This window comes from Carlito syrichta, unplaced genomic scaffold (assembly GCF_000164805.1).
Source record: "Carlito syrichta isolate Samal-C Ts95f unplaced genomic scaffold, Tarsius_syrichta-2.0.1 Scaffold301825, whole genome shotgun sequence".
NCBI lineage: Eukaryota > Metazoa > Chordata > Mammalia > Primates > Tarsiidae > Carlito > Carlito syrichta.
Genome location: NW_007245921.1, coordinates 254,516 through 273,708, shown reverse-complemented (window position 1 = coordinate 273,708; position 19,193 = coordinate 254,516). Strand labels below are relative to the sequence as shown.

General features: G+C 45.3%; 1 protein-coding gene across 1 annotated transcript in view; it reads left to right on the top strand.

The window, feature by feature from the left end:
• LOC103257640 (exocyst complex component 4) overlaps positions 1 to 19,193 on the top strand; it is a 230,683-nt gene that overhangs the window by 172,056 nt on the left and 39,434 nt on the right. The window contains exons 6-7 of the mRNA XM_008055332.2: positions 4,866 to 5,044; positions 7,725 to 7,884. Of these exons, the coding sequence (XP_008053523.2) occupies positions 4,866 to 5,044; positions 7,725 to 7,884 (339 nt within the window). The remainder of the gene's footprint in view (positions 1 to 4,865; positions 5,045 to 7,724; positions 7,885 to 19,193) is intronic.

The following is a 19,193-nucleotide window of genomic DNA, read 5'->3' as shown; positions in this document are numbered from 1 at the left end:
CACAAAATGAACAAGACAGACCTCACACAGCCGTGACACCATGGTACAGTAACGCCAGAGTGAGGCTACTACTGATACCCTGGGTGTGTGACCATGAGAGACCGCCAGCTCTTCCTTGTCAGTCATTTGACTGTCCCTGCCCATGAAGACCTGGTTGAGTAATAGTCAGCTGGGTTGAAACCGAACCCAGATAAAGTAAGTTCTGTTTCTACAAAGAAAATTATTGCTCTTTAGAGAAAATAACTTGGTTTGTAGATGCCATTTCACACAGAAGTCCCCTTACTAGCCCACTGCATGTGTCTGAGAGCACAGTCACTGTGACCTACAGCTTTCCCATCAACCAGTAGTGTTTATTTTGTTCCCATTCTGCTGTAAAAAAGAATCAGACACAGACCCTGTGTTTCAGCACTGGTGTAAGGAAGAGAGACTGACGAACTTGCTGTCTCTGGCTCTTATAGCCAAGAGGCCACCACAGTAAGAGAGCACAGACAGAAAAGAAGAAACTCAAAAGAAATTAGCGAGAAGTCCAGAACAACTGCATGTGCCCAAAATGTGCCCTAGTCCTCAAAATATCTTTATATCCATGGCCTGTATTTTTCTTTAACGTTGTTAAAGTTCAAACCAAAAACTGTTCTCAAATCCAGCAGGCTATATGTTGAAAGACCTACCCAAAGAGCATTTGAAATTTTACCTGCGTCAGTGGAGGTCACGTTCAGCCGCCATACAGCCCCTTTCCACAGCGGGAAGCAGAAGGCAAATGGTGCCCCCAAGAGATAAAAGACATGGTGAGACCATTAAGCACTGTTGCCAGTTTTTTCCTATTTGGACTTTAGAGGAAGAAAATTAAGTCGCCATTTGAGTCCAAGATGCCAAAAATGTCACCTTTATCAGCTGATTTCACTCACCCTCAGGGGGCTCTTAGTGGGCTCAGCAGCAACTGTCTGTTACCACTGGGCTCCGAGCGCCTCTGAAAATCAACCATCCTGCTGTGTAATCAGCAGTGTCTACAGAAAACCTTAATGCCTTAAGTCATGTGAAGGTCAGCAACAACATGCCAGAATTTACAAGAAGAAAAAATGCTGCTTGAGTTTGACACTCACTGATGACTGTCTTAATTTCTTTTTTAATCTCTACTCATCTGGGAAGATGTAGATGGTGCCTTGAGCAGTGGTCAGCCCTCCTTTCTGCCAGTAGCTTCAGGATCTCATAAGCTCACCTCCAGGTCCTGAAAACTGCTGAGCTAGTCTGCGGACTCCAGTCACTTCTGTTCTCTCCCAGTCATTCACTCCTACCCTGTGCCAGGTCAATGTGACCAAAGCTCAAGATTGCATCCTTCATCTCTGGCATTCTCCTGAGTCTGTCTCCCCACAACTTCCAGGGTGATCCCTCCAACAGCCTCCTAAGCTTATGCTGACCCAACCCTGCCTGTCCCCCCAACACACACACCTCACCACAGGCCTTGTCAGGTGATCTGGGCAATAGGAAGGAGCCACTCATCTCCCTCAGAACATTCTCCACTCACAGCCTCGGGCCTTTTGCACGGCCTGCCCTTGTCTGGGCTCACAAGTTCTGAGGCTTTGGTTTTACTTTGAACAACGTGCTCCTTCTTTGACATTTCAACCACAGGTACAATCAGTTGCCCCCGTCATGCCTCCCACCTCAGGGCCGGTCAACTTTCCTGACATCAGAAAAGTCACATTCTAGAGGAGGCCTCTATCAGTGCCATTACTGGTATCCTGATCAAAACTACACATTTTACCAATTAGTACATGAGTGTAAGGATGAGTTTGTATTGGTGAAATTAGCCATTAGTTAATTAGATGAGCACTTATCAGTGAAAATGAACAGTAATCAAGATATTTGGATTCTCTTGCATGCGCAGGTGATAAGAACATAATACTATATCCTATATAAAACTTGGTGCAAAATGGATCATGGAACTAAATGTAAAACCTAAAACATCTAGAAGAAAACAGAGGAAAGAATGTGGCCTTGTCTGGGGGAAAGTTTCTTAAACATGACACCAAAAGCACATTTTATAAAAGAAAATAATAATAAGTAGATCTTCATCAATATTAAAAATTAAGATGAAAAGACAAGCTAAAGACCAGAAGAAAATATTTGCAAGATGCATATTTGATAAAGGGCTTGTATGCGAATAGGTAAAAAACTCTATTTATTTATTTATTTATCTTTTGAGAAGGAGTCTCACTCTGTTGCCCAGGCTGGAGTGCAGTGGCATACTCATGGCCACCCCAGCATTGACCTGCTGGGCGCCGGTGATCCTTTCACCTCAGCCTTCCAAGTAGCCAGAACTACAGGCATGTGCTGCCACGCCCAGGTAATTTTTTTATTTATTGTAGAGACGAAGTCTCGCCAGTTTTCCCAGGCTGGTCTCGAACCCGCGGGCTTAGGCAATCCACTCACCTCAGCCTCCCAAAGTGCTGGGATTACAGGCTGAGCCAACAAGCCCAGCTAGATAAAGAACTCTTAAAACTTAATAACAAACAAACAATGACCCAATTTTTAATACTGGGCAAATGATTTGAGCAGATAGTTCACCAAAGATATCTGGATAGAAAACAAGCATGTGAAAATATGCTCAACATCATTAGTCATTGGGAAAATGCAAATTAAAAGCACAATGAGTGAACACTATGCATCTCTCATTAGAGGTCTCATTAGGATGATCCCCCCAAAAAATCTTTTTAACTGACAGCACTGGGAGCTGGTGAGGACAGAGCAACTGGGACACCCATACACCACCAGTAGGAAAGCAAGGCGGCACACTCCTTCAGAAAGCAGCACATTAAATAGGCACTTACTACATGATCCAGCAATCTCGCTTCTGAGTATTTACCCAAGATAAATGAAAATTTATTTTTATGCAAACCCCTGTACATGAAGTAGCTTTATTTATAACCATCCAAAACTGGAAACAGCCTAAATGTCAACTGGTGGGTGGCTAAACTGGTCCATCCATTTGGTGGAAGGCTACCCAGCAACAGAAAAGAGCAACAGCAGCATAGAACAGTCTTGAATACCGCATACACAGTGAAAGAGCCAAGCTCAAAGGCTGTATCCGGTATGATTCCTCTTGCATGGCATTTTGGAAAAGACTGTAGGGACAGAAAATAGACCAGCACTTGCCTAAGGCTCGGGGCTGAGTAGGGACTGACTGAAAGGGGACACAAGGGAACTTGGGATGATAGTCGCTTTCTGTCATTTTATTCTGGTGGGGTCATATGGTTTGCATTTGTCAGAACTCACAGAACTGCCTTCTAACGAGGAGGAATGTTACTGTTGATAAATTATTTCTCAGTGAATCTGGATTTAAATGAAGAAAGATGGTGAGCAAGGCTTGCTGTTGAGTCCTTAGGAGTAAATCCCAAGGCTTCTGCAGTCGCTCGTTTAGGAATATTCCTTGTGACCCGAGGCCTGCTCTGAGAGTGGCAGAACCCTGACTCTGAATCATCTTCCTGGCGACCTCCAGTGAAACTTCCATGAGCAGAGTGCCTGCATCAATGCAGAGTCGGGACTGTGCTGTGCCTGCCCGGGGCTGACGTTGGCTTGGGGATCTTTAGGTGATGGGGGTTCAGAATAAATGCTGCCCATATGTGTGGCAGAATTTAGACTGAGATTTCATTACTACTTAAAACGTCCTTGGGAGTGTAGCCAGCCCTCGCCTACTTCAGAGTTCATCTGAACTACCATCTACCTGAGAGTCGGGTGTGACCAAACTGCCTTGGGCCATTTGAGCATAGAAATGCCCTCCTTCCTCAAGCTCCCTCGGACAAATGCCAGGAGACTCAAGAGTCACGTCCTATCATGAACCTTCCCTGACACCCATGCTCCCTGTGTAGATGTGCTTGGAGAGAGACTGTTCTCCTGGAGTTGTTTTTTTCTCCATGTGCTACAGTGGGCTGTGGCGTCTTGAAGGTCATGAAGTGTCTTCTGTTCCCAGGGCCTAGCACAATGCTAACACATTCATGGATGTTCAGCAGGTGATTTGCTTAAATTATTAGCAACCCATGTAAGATTAGTGACTACAGCCAACACTTACAGTGCACTCTGCAAGTGCTAGACACTGTGCTTTAACCTGGGAGGTCGGTGTCATTACCATCCCACTTCACAGGTGAAGAAATGGAGGCAGAGAGCGAGAAGCAGCTCACCTAAAGGCATAAAAGGCATACAGCTGGAACATGTTGGGACTGTGCATCAAAATCCACATAGTCTCCTTCTGTAGCCTACACTGGTAAGAGCTGTGAGCTCTGCCACTAATTTTTGCTGCAGCAATATCTGTTAGTAGAGAGAATGCTTCTCACATTATGCATACTGTCCTGGTGTTGAGAGGACCATCAGATCTCCTTACCAACACTGCATGGACTGAACAAGCAAAAAGCATGGGACCAACTTGGTCGCATCACTCAGCTGTTCTATAAGAAAATCTGAGATGACTTTCTGGCTGAAAAAGGGGCAGGGGGCTCAAGCCTATAATCCGAGCACTTTGGGAGGCTTAGGCGAAAGGATTGCCTGAGCCCACGGGTTCAAGACCAGCCTGGGCAACTTGACAAGACCTCATCTCTACAATAAATCAAAAAATTAGCTGGACATGATAGTGTGTGCCTGTGGTTCTGGCTACTTGGAAGACTGAGGCAAATGATCGCCTGAGCCCAGCAGATCGATGCTGGGGTGGCTGTGAGCATGCCACTGTACTTCAGCCTGGGTGACAGAGTGAGACTCCAACTCAAAAAAAAAAATGTTCAGAGCCATTGCTGCTTCAGCTATTCTGGTCTCAGTCCCAAGATCAGTATCTTCACTCGAAGGATTTGTGGTCAACTGCCCTCCCCCTCTCTCTCTTTCAGGGTCCACTGTTTCCACTATCTCATCCCCTTGGCAAAGGAGGGCAACTATGCCATTGTTGCTAACGTGGAAAGCATGGATTATGACCCTCTGGTGGTCAAGCTCAACAAAGACATCAGCGCCATTGAGGAAACCATGAGCGCCAGCCTTCAGCAGCACAAATTCCAGTATATCTTTGAAGGTCAGACCCTGCTTCTGCCTCAGGGAGTTTGGGGGAAGGAAGGGTGAAGGTGTTCTTGATTTTCTTATTATCAAGTTCAAAACTTGTTGTAAAAGTTGTTTGTTTGCTTGTTTGAACTAAATCTGCAATACCTATCCTCTCTGTGTATGGCTAGGTAGACAACAATATGGCCACCATCTGCTCCTGGTTGATAAGGAGATTTAATCCAAGATAAAACAGATGGCTGCCTCTCTGACACTCCGCTCATGAGATTTGAGGGAGTGTGCAGAGTGGGTCACGAATTAACTCAAGAGGAGCCCATAAAAGAAAAAGCACACATATACAATGAGTGGAGAATCCTGAGAGATCCTGACTGGCTACAGTTATCACTGGAATGGGAGGCTTTCTCACAGAACACATTTTATCACCCCAAATGCCTTCAAAAGGCAGGCAGGCAAGGAAGGGTTTGAGGATCATGAGGTGCCATCTGCAGACATTGGCCTGCACAGTTCTGGAAAATGTGGTGCCAGCCAGATGATGTTCATGGTGAATTTTACCCATAGGATCCCTGTGAGGATCTCAAATTATGTTCCCTTTTTACTTGGTTTGGTTTGCTTGTGTGTAGACCTGTGTTCTCTCACATAATTAACCTAGTGTTATTTCAGACAAATGAGAAGGTACATCATCCAAAGAATGTGGCAAATTGACAATTCGTGCCAGTGTTTGATTTATGAAACGGTTATATTCCAGCAAATTTGGGCCAAAAGATCCTATTCTTCCATTCAACTTAAAGATGGGTATGTGCCCTGATGATGACTATCCCTAAAAGACTTCAGCCAGAAAATGTGATTAAAGGGCCAGCTGTTAGCCCCATGGCACTATAAATTTGATGGCACCTATAATACTCCCCAGCCTGCAGCCGTAGTGCCCTTCCAAGATTCACTTTTCCCTGCTACACGGAGCTGCTTCTTTGCTCTTGACCATGTCTCTTCCCGGCCCTGTGTGTCAACATTAGTATTATTCCTATTACAGCTTGTGTTTCCTCAACATATTTACTTTAATTTATTGTTATTTCTTATTCTCTGCAAACAGTGTACCCGCTCACTGCCTACACTTTGGGCAAACCACATTATGCTATGGCAGGTAAAAGCTGGACCTAGAGTCATGGGCCTGGGAGAAGGACACTAACATTTGACCTACAGAAATTGTTCATGTAAATAAGTTGTCTAGCTTTCAGAAATCATGGTTGTGTAAAAATATTTTTCTTCATTTTCAAATAGTAGCACATACGAGTGTATAGTCTTGTGTATTGTGCGAAGGTAACTGCAGCCAGGACAATGCCTCTTCCACCCACCCCCCCACCTTCATCAAGGGAAGCCTCATTTTGAAGACAGAGGGAGCCCTGAACTTGAAGATTAGCCCTGCACTCTTTTCAGTCCCTGAGCCCTTTGAAGGGACCATGACTTCAGAAGAGAGAACTAACAAAAGCGGGTCTGCCTGGGCCTAGACCAGCTTCAGGTTCTGAGAAAAGTATCTGCTAGAGTCCAACTGCAGGAATAAGAAAAGAAGGAAGGCACGTTTACCGAGTTCCATTTAAAATTAAAATCTAACTTTTAAAAATAGTACCCCATATGCGCCTCACGTTGCTCTGAACCAGCATTTCTCAACCTAATTACGTGGGCTGTCCTGAAGAGGACCTGAGTTTATTGATGTCCTGAGTTGCCCTTTGCTCAGTTTCATAGACCACAGACAGCCCTTCAGATGTGAGAGAAGCCTTGGAACCCCAGAAATGCCCTCAGTGTCCCTTGGGAACACAGTGGAAGATGTGTGACTGACTCTTCCTTTGCCCTTTGTTTCTGATTTCATTCTCCTCAGTTACTCATTTAGAGAGGCACCCCACTGCCAGTGTGGGTGTGGGGTGCATTTGCATTATTGCCAGTACCTAATTTCTTATTGATTTATTTTTACTTGTCAGTGTTGAGGTGATTTGCATTATTGCTAAGGCCCCGTTTTCTATTGATTTATTTTTACTTACACAGGTTCCTGATCAACTATTTTTAAGAGGCAAGGTCTCCCTCTGTCACCCAGGTTGGCGTGCGGTGGTGCAATCATGGTTCAATGCAGCCTTTAGCTCATGGGCTCAAGCCATCCTCCCACCACAGGCTCCCAAGCAGCTGGGACTGCAGGCATACACTCCAAGGTTTTGCTATGTTGCTAGGCCTGCCTCAATCTCCTGGGCTCAAGCGATCCTCCTGCCTCAGGCTCCATCAACTTTTGAGTCCAAATTGTCCCCCTCTGTTTTGTAGAAGGAAGGAGAGGCCAAGCAAACCATTGAATGTGCATGTGTTCTCTGCTTCCCAAACATGCGTCCAGAAGAGCAGGCACTCCTGTGCACTTTGTTTCTAGCAGCCTGGCATGTCCTCTGAGCCCCTGATCTGATGACAGTAGGTGTGTAATGGCAGTGCCAGATGAAGGAATGCCAGGCTGTGGGTGCAGAGCCCACCCGCCTGCGACTGCTAGGGCAGTGTGGTGCTCCTCTGAATTCTCTGTGAGACAGGCACATGCAGCCACCAGAGATGTGCCTTCTTTGGTCATGTGAACGTGTAGCAGATGAGGAGCCAGCAGTTCTCTGTGCGGGTGTCTGCAGGAGGCTATAGCCTGGCTTCTCTCCCACCTCTCCCCCCACCCACTGTGCTGCCAGGCCTGGGACACCTGATCGCCTGCATCCTCATCAATGGCGCCCAGTACTTCAGGCGCATCAGCGAGTCCGGCATCAAGAAGATGTGCAGAAACATCTTTGTTCTCCAGCAGAACCTGACCAACATCACCATGTCACGGGAGGCAGACCTGGACTTTGCAAGGTAGGAGAGACGATTGAGCTTGGTGTCTTATTCCAAAACCCAGACCTCACTGCCTGTGAAGTCATGTTATAGAATAGGTTCTTGGTACTTAAAAAGAAGGAAACCAGTACATGTCCTTAGGTTATGGAGAAGATGATTCCACACAATTCCACTGAAAGTTTAATGTCATTAGGCAGGAGATTTTTCCTGCTGTCGAAGCTAAGTTCTTCTTACTACAGAACTTCAGGAACTTACTTTTTCAGATCTTAGAGGTATATATGCTCCCTGCAGAAAATATTCCTCATAAGCCCTCAGTCGAGAGTCTGTGATATTTGCTGTCTTTTCCCCTGACTTTTGTGCATGTGAGTGTATGTGACTCCTCGCATGTACCCGTGTACGTGATTTCTCTCTTTATAAAGTGGAAACCAGGTTAATGTAATGTCATAATTTTATATTGTCTTCCCTTATCACTTATACTCTTTGAAAACATGATTTTTTCCGCAACCATTAACACTCCTTGAAAGCACTACTTTTAATGCCCAAACAAACATTCTGTGATATAAGAAAGACTTTGTTTTGTAATGACTTGCACATTTTTGGACATCTGCGTTTTCTCATTTTTCCTCTCAACTGTAAGTCACGTGTACTAGGCACACGTGTACATGGCACTCTTTCCCATCTCTCCCTCCGTCTTGTCCCATTTGAGCCCCATCTCTTCCCCTTGTTTTCCCTGGGAGAAACGTGGGCATTCAGCACTGTCCTTTCTCTTTTATAGGTTTGCTGATCTCGATTTTTAATGTTTCTTATGATTTTTCAAATTTGATAGTTAATTTTGTTCTCTCTGCATTTAGTCTTTTTTGAGTTGAGTCTCACTCTGTCACCCAGGCTGGAGTACAGTGGAAGCATCGTGGAATTTGATAGTTAATTTTGTTCTCTCTGCATTTGGTCTTTTTCAAGTTGAGTCTCACTCTGTCACCCAGGCTAGAGTACAGTGGAAGCATCATGGCTAACTGCAACTTCGACCTCCTGGGTTCAGGCAATCCTTCTGCCTCAGCCTCCTGAGTAGCTGGGACTGCGGGCATGTGCCAGCATATCCAACTAATTTTTTTTATTTTTTATTTTTGTAGTGTTGAGATCTTGCTGTCTTGCTTAAATTTCTGGGCTCTAACAATCCTCTCACCTCGGCCTCCCAAAATGCTGGGATTAGAGGCCTGAGCTACCATGCCTAGCCTTCATTTGATCTTTATACTGTCTGTACCTTCCTTAAAATGTCAAAACTTTGGTGCTTTAATGAAAGCTTGAACAATTTTGAAGAGGACAGGTGATAAATATGGTACCTTCACACTGCGTTGCCATTTATACAAAGGTGGATTATTCCGTAAACGCCTTCATTTCCAAAACACCTTATGGCTAAGATGTCCATTGTTTTTAGTACTCCAGAGTGCTCCTGCCTAATAAGTAGTACTTCTGTATCTTTTCACTTGGTTTTTTGATTCCTTGAGAAGTTCAGGAAATTTTGAAGAAATTCCTGAGACACTTAAGGGGATGGTGAAATATTATACCGCTTTGACAATTATGAAGACATATATGCTGTGACCTTTGTTTTGGAAATGAACCCTAGATGTTAGTTTTTAACCTTTCTTCCACAATCTATTACTCTAATTTGTTTCATTGCCACACTGTCCCCTGTTTCTCTGTCCTTCTCCTTCCCTTTTTCTTCCTATTTGTGGGAGTGTGTGTATGTGTGTGTGCATGTTTATTACATCCCCTGTTTTAGGCTGAAATTGGTGGAGAGCCTTCTTGCTCAGATTGGGGAAGCCAGGTGTGACTGAATGCTGCATTATTTGGTTGCTCTTATGGGGAATGAGTTCATTATTGAATTAGTCTAGTCATAATAACATTGACAAGGGGAAGTTAAGAACAATGAGGCCTGAGGGACACAGAAAACTATAACTCATTCTCTGAGGAATATAATTCCTAAATTCAATCATGCTTTTTTAAAGTGATTTTTTAAATTTAACTGAAATAAGTAAATTAACACAGTTGTTGGCAGACGGCATGGGCCCAAACATTTCCCGGAAACTGGCATCTGAGTAACCTTGCACTAACCAGGCAGTGCTGAGGCTGGCATCAGAAGATCACAAGTTGATGAAGCGCTTCTCCAGAAATAATGGAGCCAACGAGCCATGCCTTTCCAGCTGGACTGGCGCATCATGTCTGAGCATGCCGGTCAAGCGGAATGTGACCCTGGAGAGCTGAATCTCCGCTGCAACTCTTGATTCTTACACAGGGTGTGACAGGCCACAGGCTAGCGTGCACACATGGCACTGGGGGATCCAGAGGATATCTCCTTACTAGACTGTAGGCTCCAAGAGGCTGGGGTGTGTCTGTCTGCTTTCTCAGTACCTGGACCAGAGTCAGTGCTCACACATACAAGGGAGTGGATATAAAATCCATGGCTATTTTGGATTAATAAAGCCCTTGGAAAGCCTTAGCCTTAGTTTATCTTTGATACCCTAAAGGTTTTAGCCAGCAGACATGGGTCAGTTTTCTTACGGCCTCATAGGAAATCCGGCGTCTCCCTTGCGGTTCTTTCTCTGTAAAGCAGAGAGCTTTACACACAGGAGCAATGTCGTCCTACTCTCCATAGTCTCTTTCACTCTCGTTTCTCTTGCTCTCAAATAGACATTCTTTATAGCCTTGTTCTTTTTCCCCTCTCATTGTTGGTAGGGACAGGCCTTGTGAAATGGACTTCATCAGTTCTGTCCAATTTAAAGCTGTGTAAAATAAATATAGCAGCAATACCAAAATAGCCAGAAATAATAGACTGTGCGGCGCACCTCCATGTTCCTTAAGCAGTGTCTAATCAAGCATGGACAGCATCCGTATCTCAGCACATCTCCATAGGAATCTCCTCACACAGTGATTAATCACTCGTTGCCATGTGTCAAAAAACTTATTTAGCAAGTTGTTGCAGAGTGCTTGTAGCCTTTTACTTTTACTTCCTGGCCAGTGGAAAGCATAATTCCTTTCCAGAATAAAGAAATGAGGGCTCTGGGATGATCCCATTGATGCTGCTTCTTCCACTCGTGGCAGTGTGATGCTGCCTGTCTCTCTCTGTACATGTCTTTAAGTAATCTCTAAAAGGAGGACAAATCTTGGGTGAGTTAAGGACCAGTGCAGCCTATAACGTCACCCCAAGTACAGAAGGACTCTGCGCCAATGATCAGTTAAGCCCCGCGATGGTTTTGTCCCCACTGTTACAGACTTGGAAATATGCTTTGCCCAGGAAGGTCACCATGGAGGAACCAGAAAGTGGGAGGGCCTGTGCGTGTGCCGAGCTATCAAGTGCCTTTCCAAACGGGAGTCCCTGAAACCACCAGGTGTCCTGGTGGTGATGCATGAGAGAGGTCTGATGTGGCACTCAGGTCCCATGGAGTATCTTGTGGTCTTTACAGTTTAAGTGAAACCAATATGCAGGATGCTCCAGAAGCTTCTTCCCATGCTTCCTCTACCCGTTTCCCCTTTTGTGTCTGCCTCTCTTGTTCCATGGTAGCGCTTCTCTCCTTTATTTCTCCCATTTTATTTCTGTCCTTCCTGCATTCCTCCTTCAAGGGTTCATCGCTCCTGATGTCTTCCCCTCATTTTGCTTGTCTTTCAACTGGCATTTCTCATCCCGAAGCTGACGAGAATAAAGAAGTGGAAGCTAAGGTTTCAGATGTGGTAAGGAGAAGGGCTCAGACACACAAGACCACTTCCTCGCCCTTTGATGCCTTCACTCCTCCAGTGGATATCACTGAGCGTGTGTTCTCTCTAGGTCCTGCTTTCAAGGAAGCTGCATCGCTGTGGGCCAAGGGAACTAATAAGTAAAATACAAAGTATTTTGGAGGATGATGTGTGGTATGGGGGAGCACAGAGGGTGCCGGGGGGAGGGAGGGCATCTGAAACACCACCGTGTCCATGGAAGTCCCTGATGAGAGGGTGACATTTGAGGAACAACCTGAGGTAAGAGCAGGAGAAGGCTGCTGTGGGTATCTAGGTGCACACTAAGAAGAGGGGTCCAGGAATGAGGGTGCTTGGCTCCTTACTGGCCAGTGTTCGTGAGGTGAGTGCCAGGGAAGAGTCAGGTTAGATCTCAGGACACCATCGTGCTGGTGCTAGAGTGCTGAGGAAGAGACGCAGAGGTCGAGATGGCAGCCAAGAAAGCAGGCAGGCACCCAGGGGAGCTTGCGTCCCAGCAAACCAGTGGCATGTGAAGAGGAGGGTGTCTTCCTCTGCGTCAGATGCTCCAATAGGTTAAATCAGCTCAAGATGGAGGACTGGCCACTGGCAAGTTTGATGAGAGGCCTGCAACACTGTAGTTTGCATCCCTTTATCTTCCCTGTACAACTTACCTAAAGTAGGTACAAGCTTCTCAGCTCTGTGGTAGGGTTGGATGTGATCAGAGCCAATAGCACTGCAACCCGAGGACTTCCAGTGTGGGACAGAAAAGACCAAGTTGTCAGCTCTCCCAAGGTCAGCTCCAGCAGGCAGCTATCTTGCTAGCAGTGTATATGTGATGTGATGACAGTGGCACTACACCAAAACCCACAACCTCACTCCAGTCATGAGAAAGGCCTCCGAAAGATTCTAACAGAGGTGCAACCTCTAATACACCTGACCAGTACTCTTCCAAATTCTCAAAGTCATCCGAGACAGGGAAAGGCTGAGAAATTGTGACGGCACAAGGAGCTTAGGAAACATGATGGTGACAAGTAGTGTGGTATCCTGAGTGGCAACCTGGAGCAGAGCAAGCAGGAGGTACAGACTAAAGAAGCTTCAGTGAACTTGGACTTTAGTTAGTAATGAGGTATTAATACTGGCTCATTAGCTTTGGCAAATGTGCCATACTAATGTAAGATGTTCACAGTGGGGAAACAGGGTGCAAGTGATATGCAAACTCTGGACTGTGTCTCCAGTTCTGTGAATCTAAAACTATTCTAAAAAATAAAGACTTTATTTCAAAACTAGGCAAAGTATTTAAATAGACGTTTATCCAGTGATGATATACAGGTGGCTAAGTCGTGCTGAGCATGAAAAGATGTTCCAGTTAATTTTTTATTAGGGAAACACAGATCAAAACCACAATGGGATACCACTCTACACCCTCCAGGATTACTGTAGTCTCAGAAACGGAAAGGTGTTGGTGAGGATGTGGAGGAACGGGCCTCTCATTTGTGGCTAATGGTGCAGCTGCTTTGAAAAACAGTGTGTCAGTTCCCCCACAAGTTAAACACAGTTACCATATGATGCAGCAGTTTCACTCCTAGGTATATGCATACCCAAGAGAAATGAAAACATGCATGTATGCAAAAATGTGTACACGGATGTTCATAGCAGCACTGTTTATAATTGCCAGAAAGCAGAAACAACCTAGAGAGCCACCAACTGGTAGATGACTAGATATGCTAAGTCCATTCAATGGATATTATTTGGCCACAGAGAGGTGATGGGCTGACACATGATACAATACAGATAAACCTTGATGTTAAATTTAAGTAGCTGGTCACCAAAACAACACCTACTGTATGATACTGTTCATATGAAATGTCCACTGTAGGCACATTTATAGCTATAGAGAATAGATTAGTGGCTATGAGGGTTGAAAAGAGGTGGGAAATGGATGGAGGACTTATTTTAGGGTGATGAAAACATTCTGAAATAGATTGCGCTGAGGTTATAAAACCCTGGGACTATTCTAAAGGCCTTGAATTGTACCCTGTAAATGTGCAAATCATATGGTATGTGAATGATATCTCAATAAAGCTGTTTTATTTGGAAAAGAAAAAGAAAAAGAGGTTGAGCTTTAAAGCTTTAAAAACCCTAGATGATATGTCCTAGGAAATGACTAGGCCACATTTTCTGCTCTCATTAATGCAAGGACTTTGTAAAGGAACTATTTGGCTCATATTTCAGTTTCCCTAATCCCATCCTGAGAGGTAGTAGATAAAGGAAGAATTTTTGGAGAAGACTGTGATGCTTAATATTAGTCTTAAATGGAATTATCCCAGGATGAAGAGAAAGCCATTTCGAAGAGAAAGGGTAGCTCAGGGGTACAGGAACAGGCGCTTAAGGAAGGGGTGGTAAGAGACGAGAGCTGAGGAGAAGGCAGAGCTGGCTTGGGGTCAGCTCCAGCACCACCTTCTCTGAGGCCTTCTCTCCTGCAACTTCAAAACTTGCCTCCCTCCCCCACCAGCACTCCCTGCTCTCATCCCAACCTATTTTTCAATCATGTGTCTGACGTATTTTCACACTTACTGTAAAATACATAACTGTGTATTTGTTCTTTGTCTGCCTACCCCAGGCAAAATGTGCCTCCTTAGGTATGGACTCTTCTGTTCACTGCTGCAGCCCAGGGCCTAGACCAGCACCTGGCTTGTAGTAGACATTCAGTTAACGCTTGGGGGCTGGTCAAGTTATTTGGACTTTAGCTTATTGACTGGAGGATTTTAAGTGGAGGGGTGAGATGATCAGTAGTGAATTTTGGGTAGATGTTCCAGCAGCTGTGTAGGACTTGGATTTGAGAAGTTAAAACTGGAGCCTTGCCAAGCAATTGGAAGGTGATTGCCAAGAGAGTGATGTGAAGGCTTGAACCAGGTCAGTGCTGAGGGTGGGGGAGACAGATGTGAGATGTATGACGGAGCTAAAGCTGGCGGGATTTGGAGAAGGCTTGGGTAGTGAGGGTAAAGAGAATGGAGAGAAGGATGACTCTTCAGTTCTGAGACAGTCAGCTAAGCAGATCATACCACCGGGTGTGAGAAGACCTCAATGAGGAAAGATCGTAGGTGGCCGGGATGCATGTAAGATGCCTATAGGACATCTGCTAGGTGGAGATGTCCAGTGTACACCCGGATATGGCTGAAAGCTTGAGGGAGAGACTGGGATTGAACAGACATGAGGACCATCTGCATGCTCAAAACCACTAGGGAGATAGACAGTGGGGATGGAGAACAGCCCCTCAGACCCCCTGAAGACGTTAGGGAAGGAATGGTCTCATGGGATGGGGGCCAGAGACAGCTCAGGAAAGCCCAGGAGCAGGCACGGCCACACAGCTGCCTGCACGGCCACTCTGCTGCCTGCACAGAAATGACACTTTTCCCCTAAGTTGATGCAGCCTCCGCCCCCCAGTAAATGAAAGCATTTTCTCATTTTAACTTCTCTAACTCCTCTGAGGTAAACTACCCAGAGCCTTCCTCAAGGTGACAGAATGGGTGACAACGCCAGCCTAGAAACTAAACATGCTCATTCAGACCTCGGCTCTGTCCTTGACCTTGTCCCTTCTCTGAGGTCACGAGTGGTCTTGGCGGAGCTGAAAATGTTGAATTACTCCCAGGGAGCTATGTACCTAAGCTTACCTCCCACAAGCCTGCTGCACCAGGAACCCTGCTTTTGTTTTACTGTTGGAGGGACCAGGTGCCAGTGGCGGAGGGGATTAGCTGTGATATGCTGCCACCTGCTGGAAGCACCCGAGACATCCAGACAGACATGGCCGGCTTGGTCCGCCCACTCTTCTGACCCGGTGGGTCCTTCCCTGCGTGGCCTGTAGTGGTGCGTTGGCTTGGAAATACCAACTGCTCATCTACCAGGTAGCAATGTCTTTGACTGCCTTACCAGAAGAGCAATTTTGTTTCTGAGGAAAAAATACTTGTCACATCCTGCGTCTGTGTTTTTTTCCCCAGCTTTATTCTGCTGTGGGTGTTGTTTGCCTTCCCAGTTCTGGGGTAAACCTACCCCTTTCCAAGCTTTACCTCTAATACTCCAGATTTTTTATCTAAGCTGACTAACTATGTAGATTTATGATTAATTTTGTAGGAAAGGTAAGTCTGCTGCCAAAAAATCCTTTTTAACGAGAATGCCTCTAAAATTTCTGTTAAATCTCTTGAATTTAATAGTGATAAGGAGCTGGCCCAGATTTCCCTAGGGGTGAGAGTGAATTGGGAGATGTGATGGCTTGCATCACTGTTGCTGCCTGGTAGAAGGAAATACCAGTTAATAAAATTGAATAATAAAACAAAATCTTTATATAAGTACATTCAGATAACATTATATCACTCTAGTTCAGCCTTCCCTTGACTTTATTATCCGTTTCTGGCCATATCACTTTCTTCTGATCTCCTTTCCTTTTTGGTTATTACATTCTAGTAGGTTCCATACATTGTAACAATAAATTGACATCTGATTGATTGTTTAGTTTGGGCTGTTTGAATGCAGGTGAGCATGCCTTACTGGTTTGCACATCCTTCATGGAGCACTTCCCATCAGTCATGGGTGCTGGGTTTCTCATAAACATGTCTTATGTGTGAGGCTTTAATTGACTCAGATTTATCTTGATTGTACTCAGTTAATGTCACCATACCTTGTCCATGCATACTGTCCATATATAATTTAGGGGTTCTAGAGATGTAGACAGGCAGCGACAGTCTTCCAGTGCTGGCATTGGAGGACTCAGAGGTTAGCATCAATGGCGGCTGTTATTATTCGACAATAAAAATCCCAAGGAATAGAAATCAGAAGTGACTTGTACAAAATCTCTCATCAAATTGTGCTATTTATGTGTCCTGCAGTACCTCTGTATTCATCATGGTTAGGAAATTAAATTGACCCACCCAGTGAGCCTATTTTTCTGCCAGGGAAGGCTTGCATTGTACTGAAAAGACATTGAGCTTGTTCTGTGACGAAAGCCCAACAACGATCATTTACTGACTCTATTAGAAGTTTTACTGAAAAACTCAAGGCTGGAAGCTGACCTTTCTTGTTTTCCAAATGAAGACAGAGTGTTTCCATTTCAGTGCTTAGAAGTGGGAAGCGGGCACAGTTGCTGCAGTGATGGCAAAGCCCCTCACGCGCCATGCCAAGCGCAGCCTCCCTGGCCGGATCCTCCTCCCACCATTCCTGGTGTGCAGAAGGCCAACCTCCACCGCCTGCGTCACTGCACACCTTGATCCCAAAGGAACACGTGCAGACCTTGTCTGCTCCGTTTATCATCTTTATCATTCATGTTCTGATTTTCGTTGGTCATGATGCCTCACTGTGCTGTGGTGTTCTTCATTGTACCCGTACTTTGATATTTGCTCTGGTTTTTATGAGCATCCTCTCCCTCCCCACGCTAATAGGAAGTTCTTGTGACTAGCTGCCATGAGTGTATTTTACTTGTCTGTCTTGGTTCTGGGTGGGGTTTTTGTTGTTGTTGTTGTTTGTTTGTTTTCCTGTACTTCTTTGGAATTGGTTCATAGTCCTGGTCATAACATGGTTTTCAAAGTATATTTGGCACATGTGAATTTCCATGTATGTTTTAGAGAGAGTGCACTCTTAGCTAAATGCAAATAGGTTACCAGTGTCTGTACCTAGCCTGATTGACCTTTGACTCGAAACTGCTTTCTCTAAAACAAGGACAACTTCAGAAAAGTGGTTTCTTATAAACCATCCTAGAGGCATAAACTGGTCACTTCTCTCCATGATGATGATGCTGGTGATAACGTAACCATGATAATATGAGTAACTCTTTTTACTGAACTCAGTACATAGCATGGACCGTAGCAAGTACTTTACCTATGTCGGTTCACTGAATCCTCTCTGAAACTCTGCATGTCTCTCCTGTTGCCACCTTGTAGATCAAAAAGCTCCAGTCCAAAGAGGCTGAGCAAATTCCCAGTGTGCATGAGAGTAGAGGCAGGATTCAAACTTCGGTCAGTTCAGCCCCAAAGTCTATGAGTACCCTTCACCGTGTGAAGCAAAGGCCGTCGTTTTGGTGGCTACTGGGCCTCTGTTTTGCTTTGCCCTATTAAAATGTGATTCTCCTTTTCACTCAGGCTCTCAGCTGTCTGGCACCTCCTTTTCCTCTGTGGTTCTGGAGTCCTGTCTTTCCCCCTCAATTTCCACTGAGCTCTGACCACTGTTTTTATTGGCTGTGACAGGCTGTTAGGCTGAAGAGGGCTCTGCAATCTCCACCAGCCTTGGTGGGTGTTGGGGTTAGCTCTGTCTAGCCCAGGTGTTGGTGCTGCTTGTTGGTCAACCGCAGACCCTTTGAGCGACGGTCCTGGAGTAGTGGCACCCCTAGAAGCCACCCCTAGACCATACCACAGATTAGAGCCAGCATGGGGGCCACAACACTGCTCTACTTGGTCAAGAACTCCAAAGGCAGAGTCTGTGCTTTAAGGCAGCCAGCGGCCTGAGCAAGTTCCCGAAGCCCAGAGGACCGGCTGAGGGGGCAAGGCTCTGCTAGACTCAGAAGAGACAGTCGTGGGAAAGGCCTTTAAAAGGGAGGGAGGCAGCTTCCCTCCAGTTCCATAAAGATGCAGCAAGCATTCCTGAGATGCACAGGACATGCGTTTTGACACGTGTGCACGAGTGAATGGACGAGGCAGTAATGTAGGCCTGTGTGTTTTCATAGTCAAGAGCATGCTTGTAGCTCTTGAGTACAAAAGAGTAAGACAGACAGACACAGGAGCTGGCCGCTGCTTTCGCATGACCTATGAAGCCTCATAAGGCTCTGAACACTAATTCAAAAAATAAACATGCAGGTACTCAAAACATAAATGTCACGTCTGCTGCCGCTCTTCGTCTCCCGGGCTGTGCTGTGGCTTTCCATCTGACAGAAAGGTTTTATCCAGATCAGCCATTTCAATTTTTCCTGGAGGCACTCTTAATCTTTGTGTTCTAACGTCGCACAATACTGGCTTTGACTGCTGCAGTAATGATTTCCATGACCTGGTCTCCACATGTTCAGAGGCCTCCAGAGAATCGTACACCTAGTTTTCTCAATTGCAGATGGAATCAAACAAGAAGAAAACAAGTCGGGTAGGAGAAGTCTTGATTGACTTCTCCAGATGAGCTTAGTTCGGGAAGGCCGGATCCATGGCCTCAGCTTTTCCGCAGACATCAATGCAGCGTCTCATTCTCCTTGAGGTGGTGTGTTTCACAGGGACACTGATGAGACATTTGGGGCATTAGGGCCAGAGGAGGGAGGGAGGGAGGTTAGGCTTGCTGAGTGGCTGGAGTCTTTTATTGACAACATTAAAGGCTTCATGATATATTTGACCAGAAACTAATTACAGCCGGGTCCCCATTTCTCCCCTAGGTGACAGTCTTCTGTTGATGTGTGCTGCTGTGAAACTCATAATAGGTTTCAAATGTTTGTGGAAAACATTTTTTTTTAATTATATAGCACAGGAGAAATTTTACTTTTCAGTTTTTAGAGATTTTGCTTTTTTTTGTTTCTTGGTTTTGTAACTCTCTGGGGACATACATATTGAAATGATAATGACACATGAGCACCATTTGAACAAGGGAAG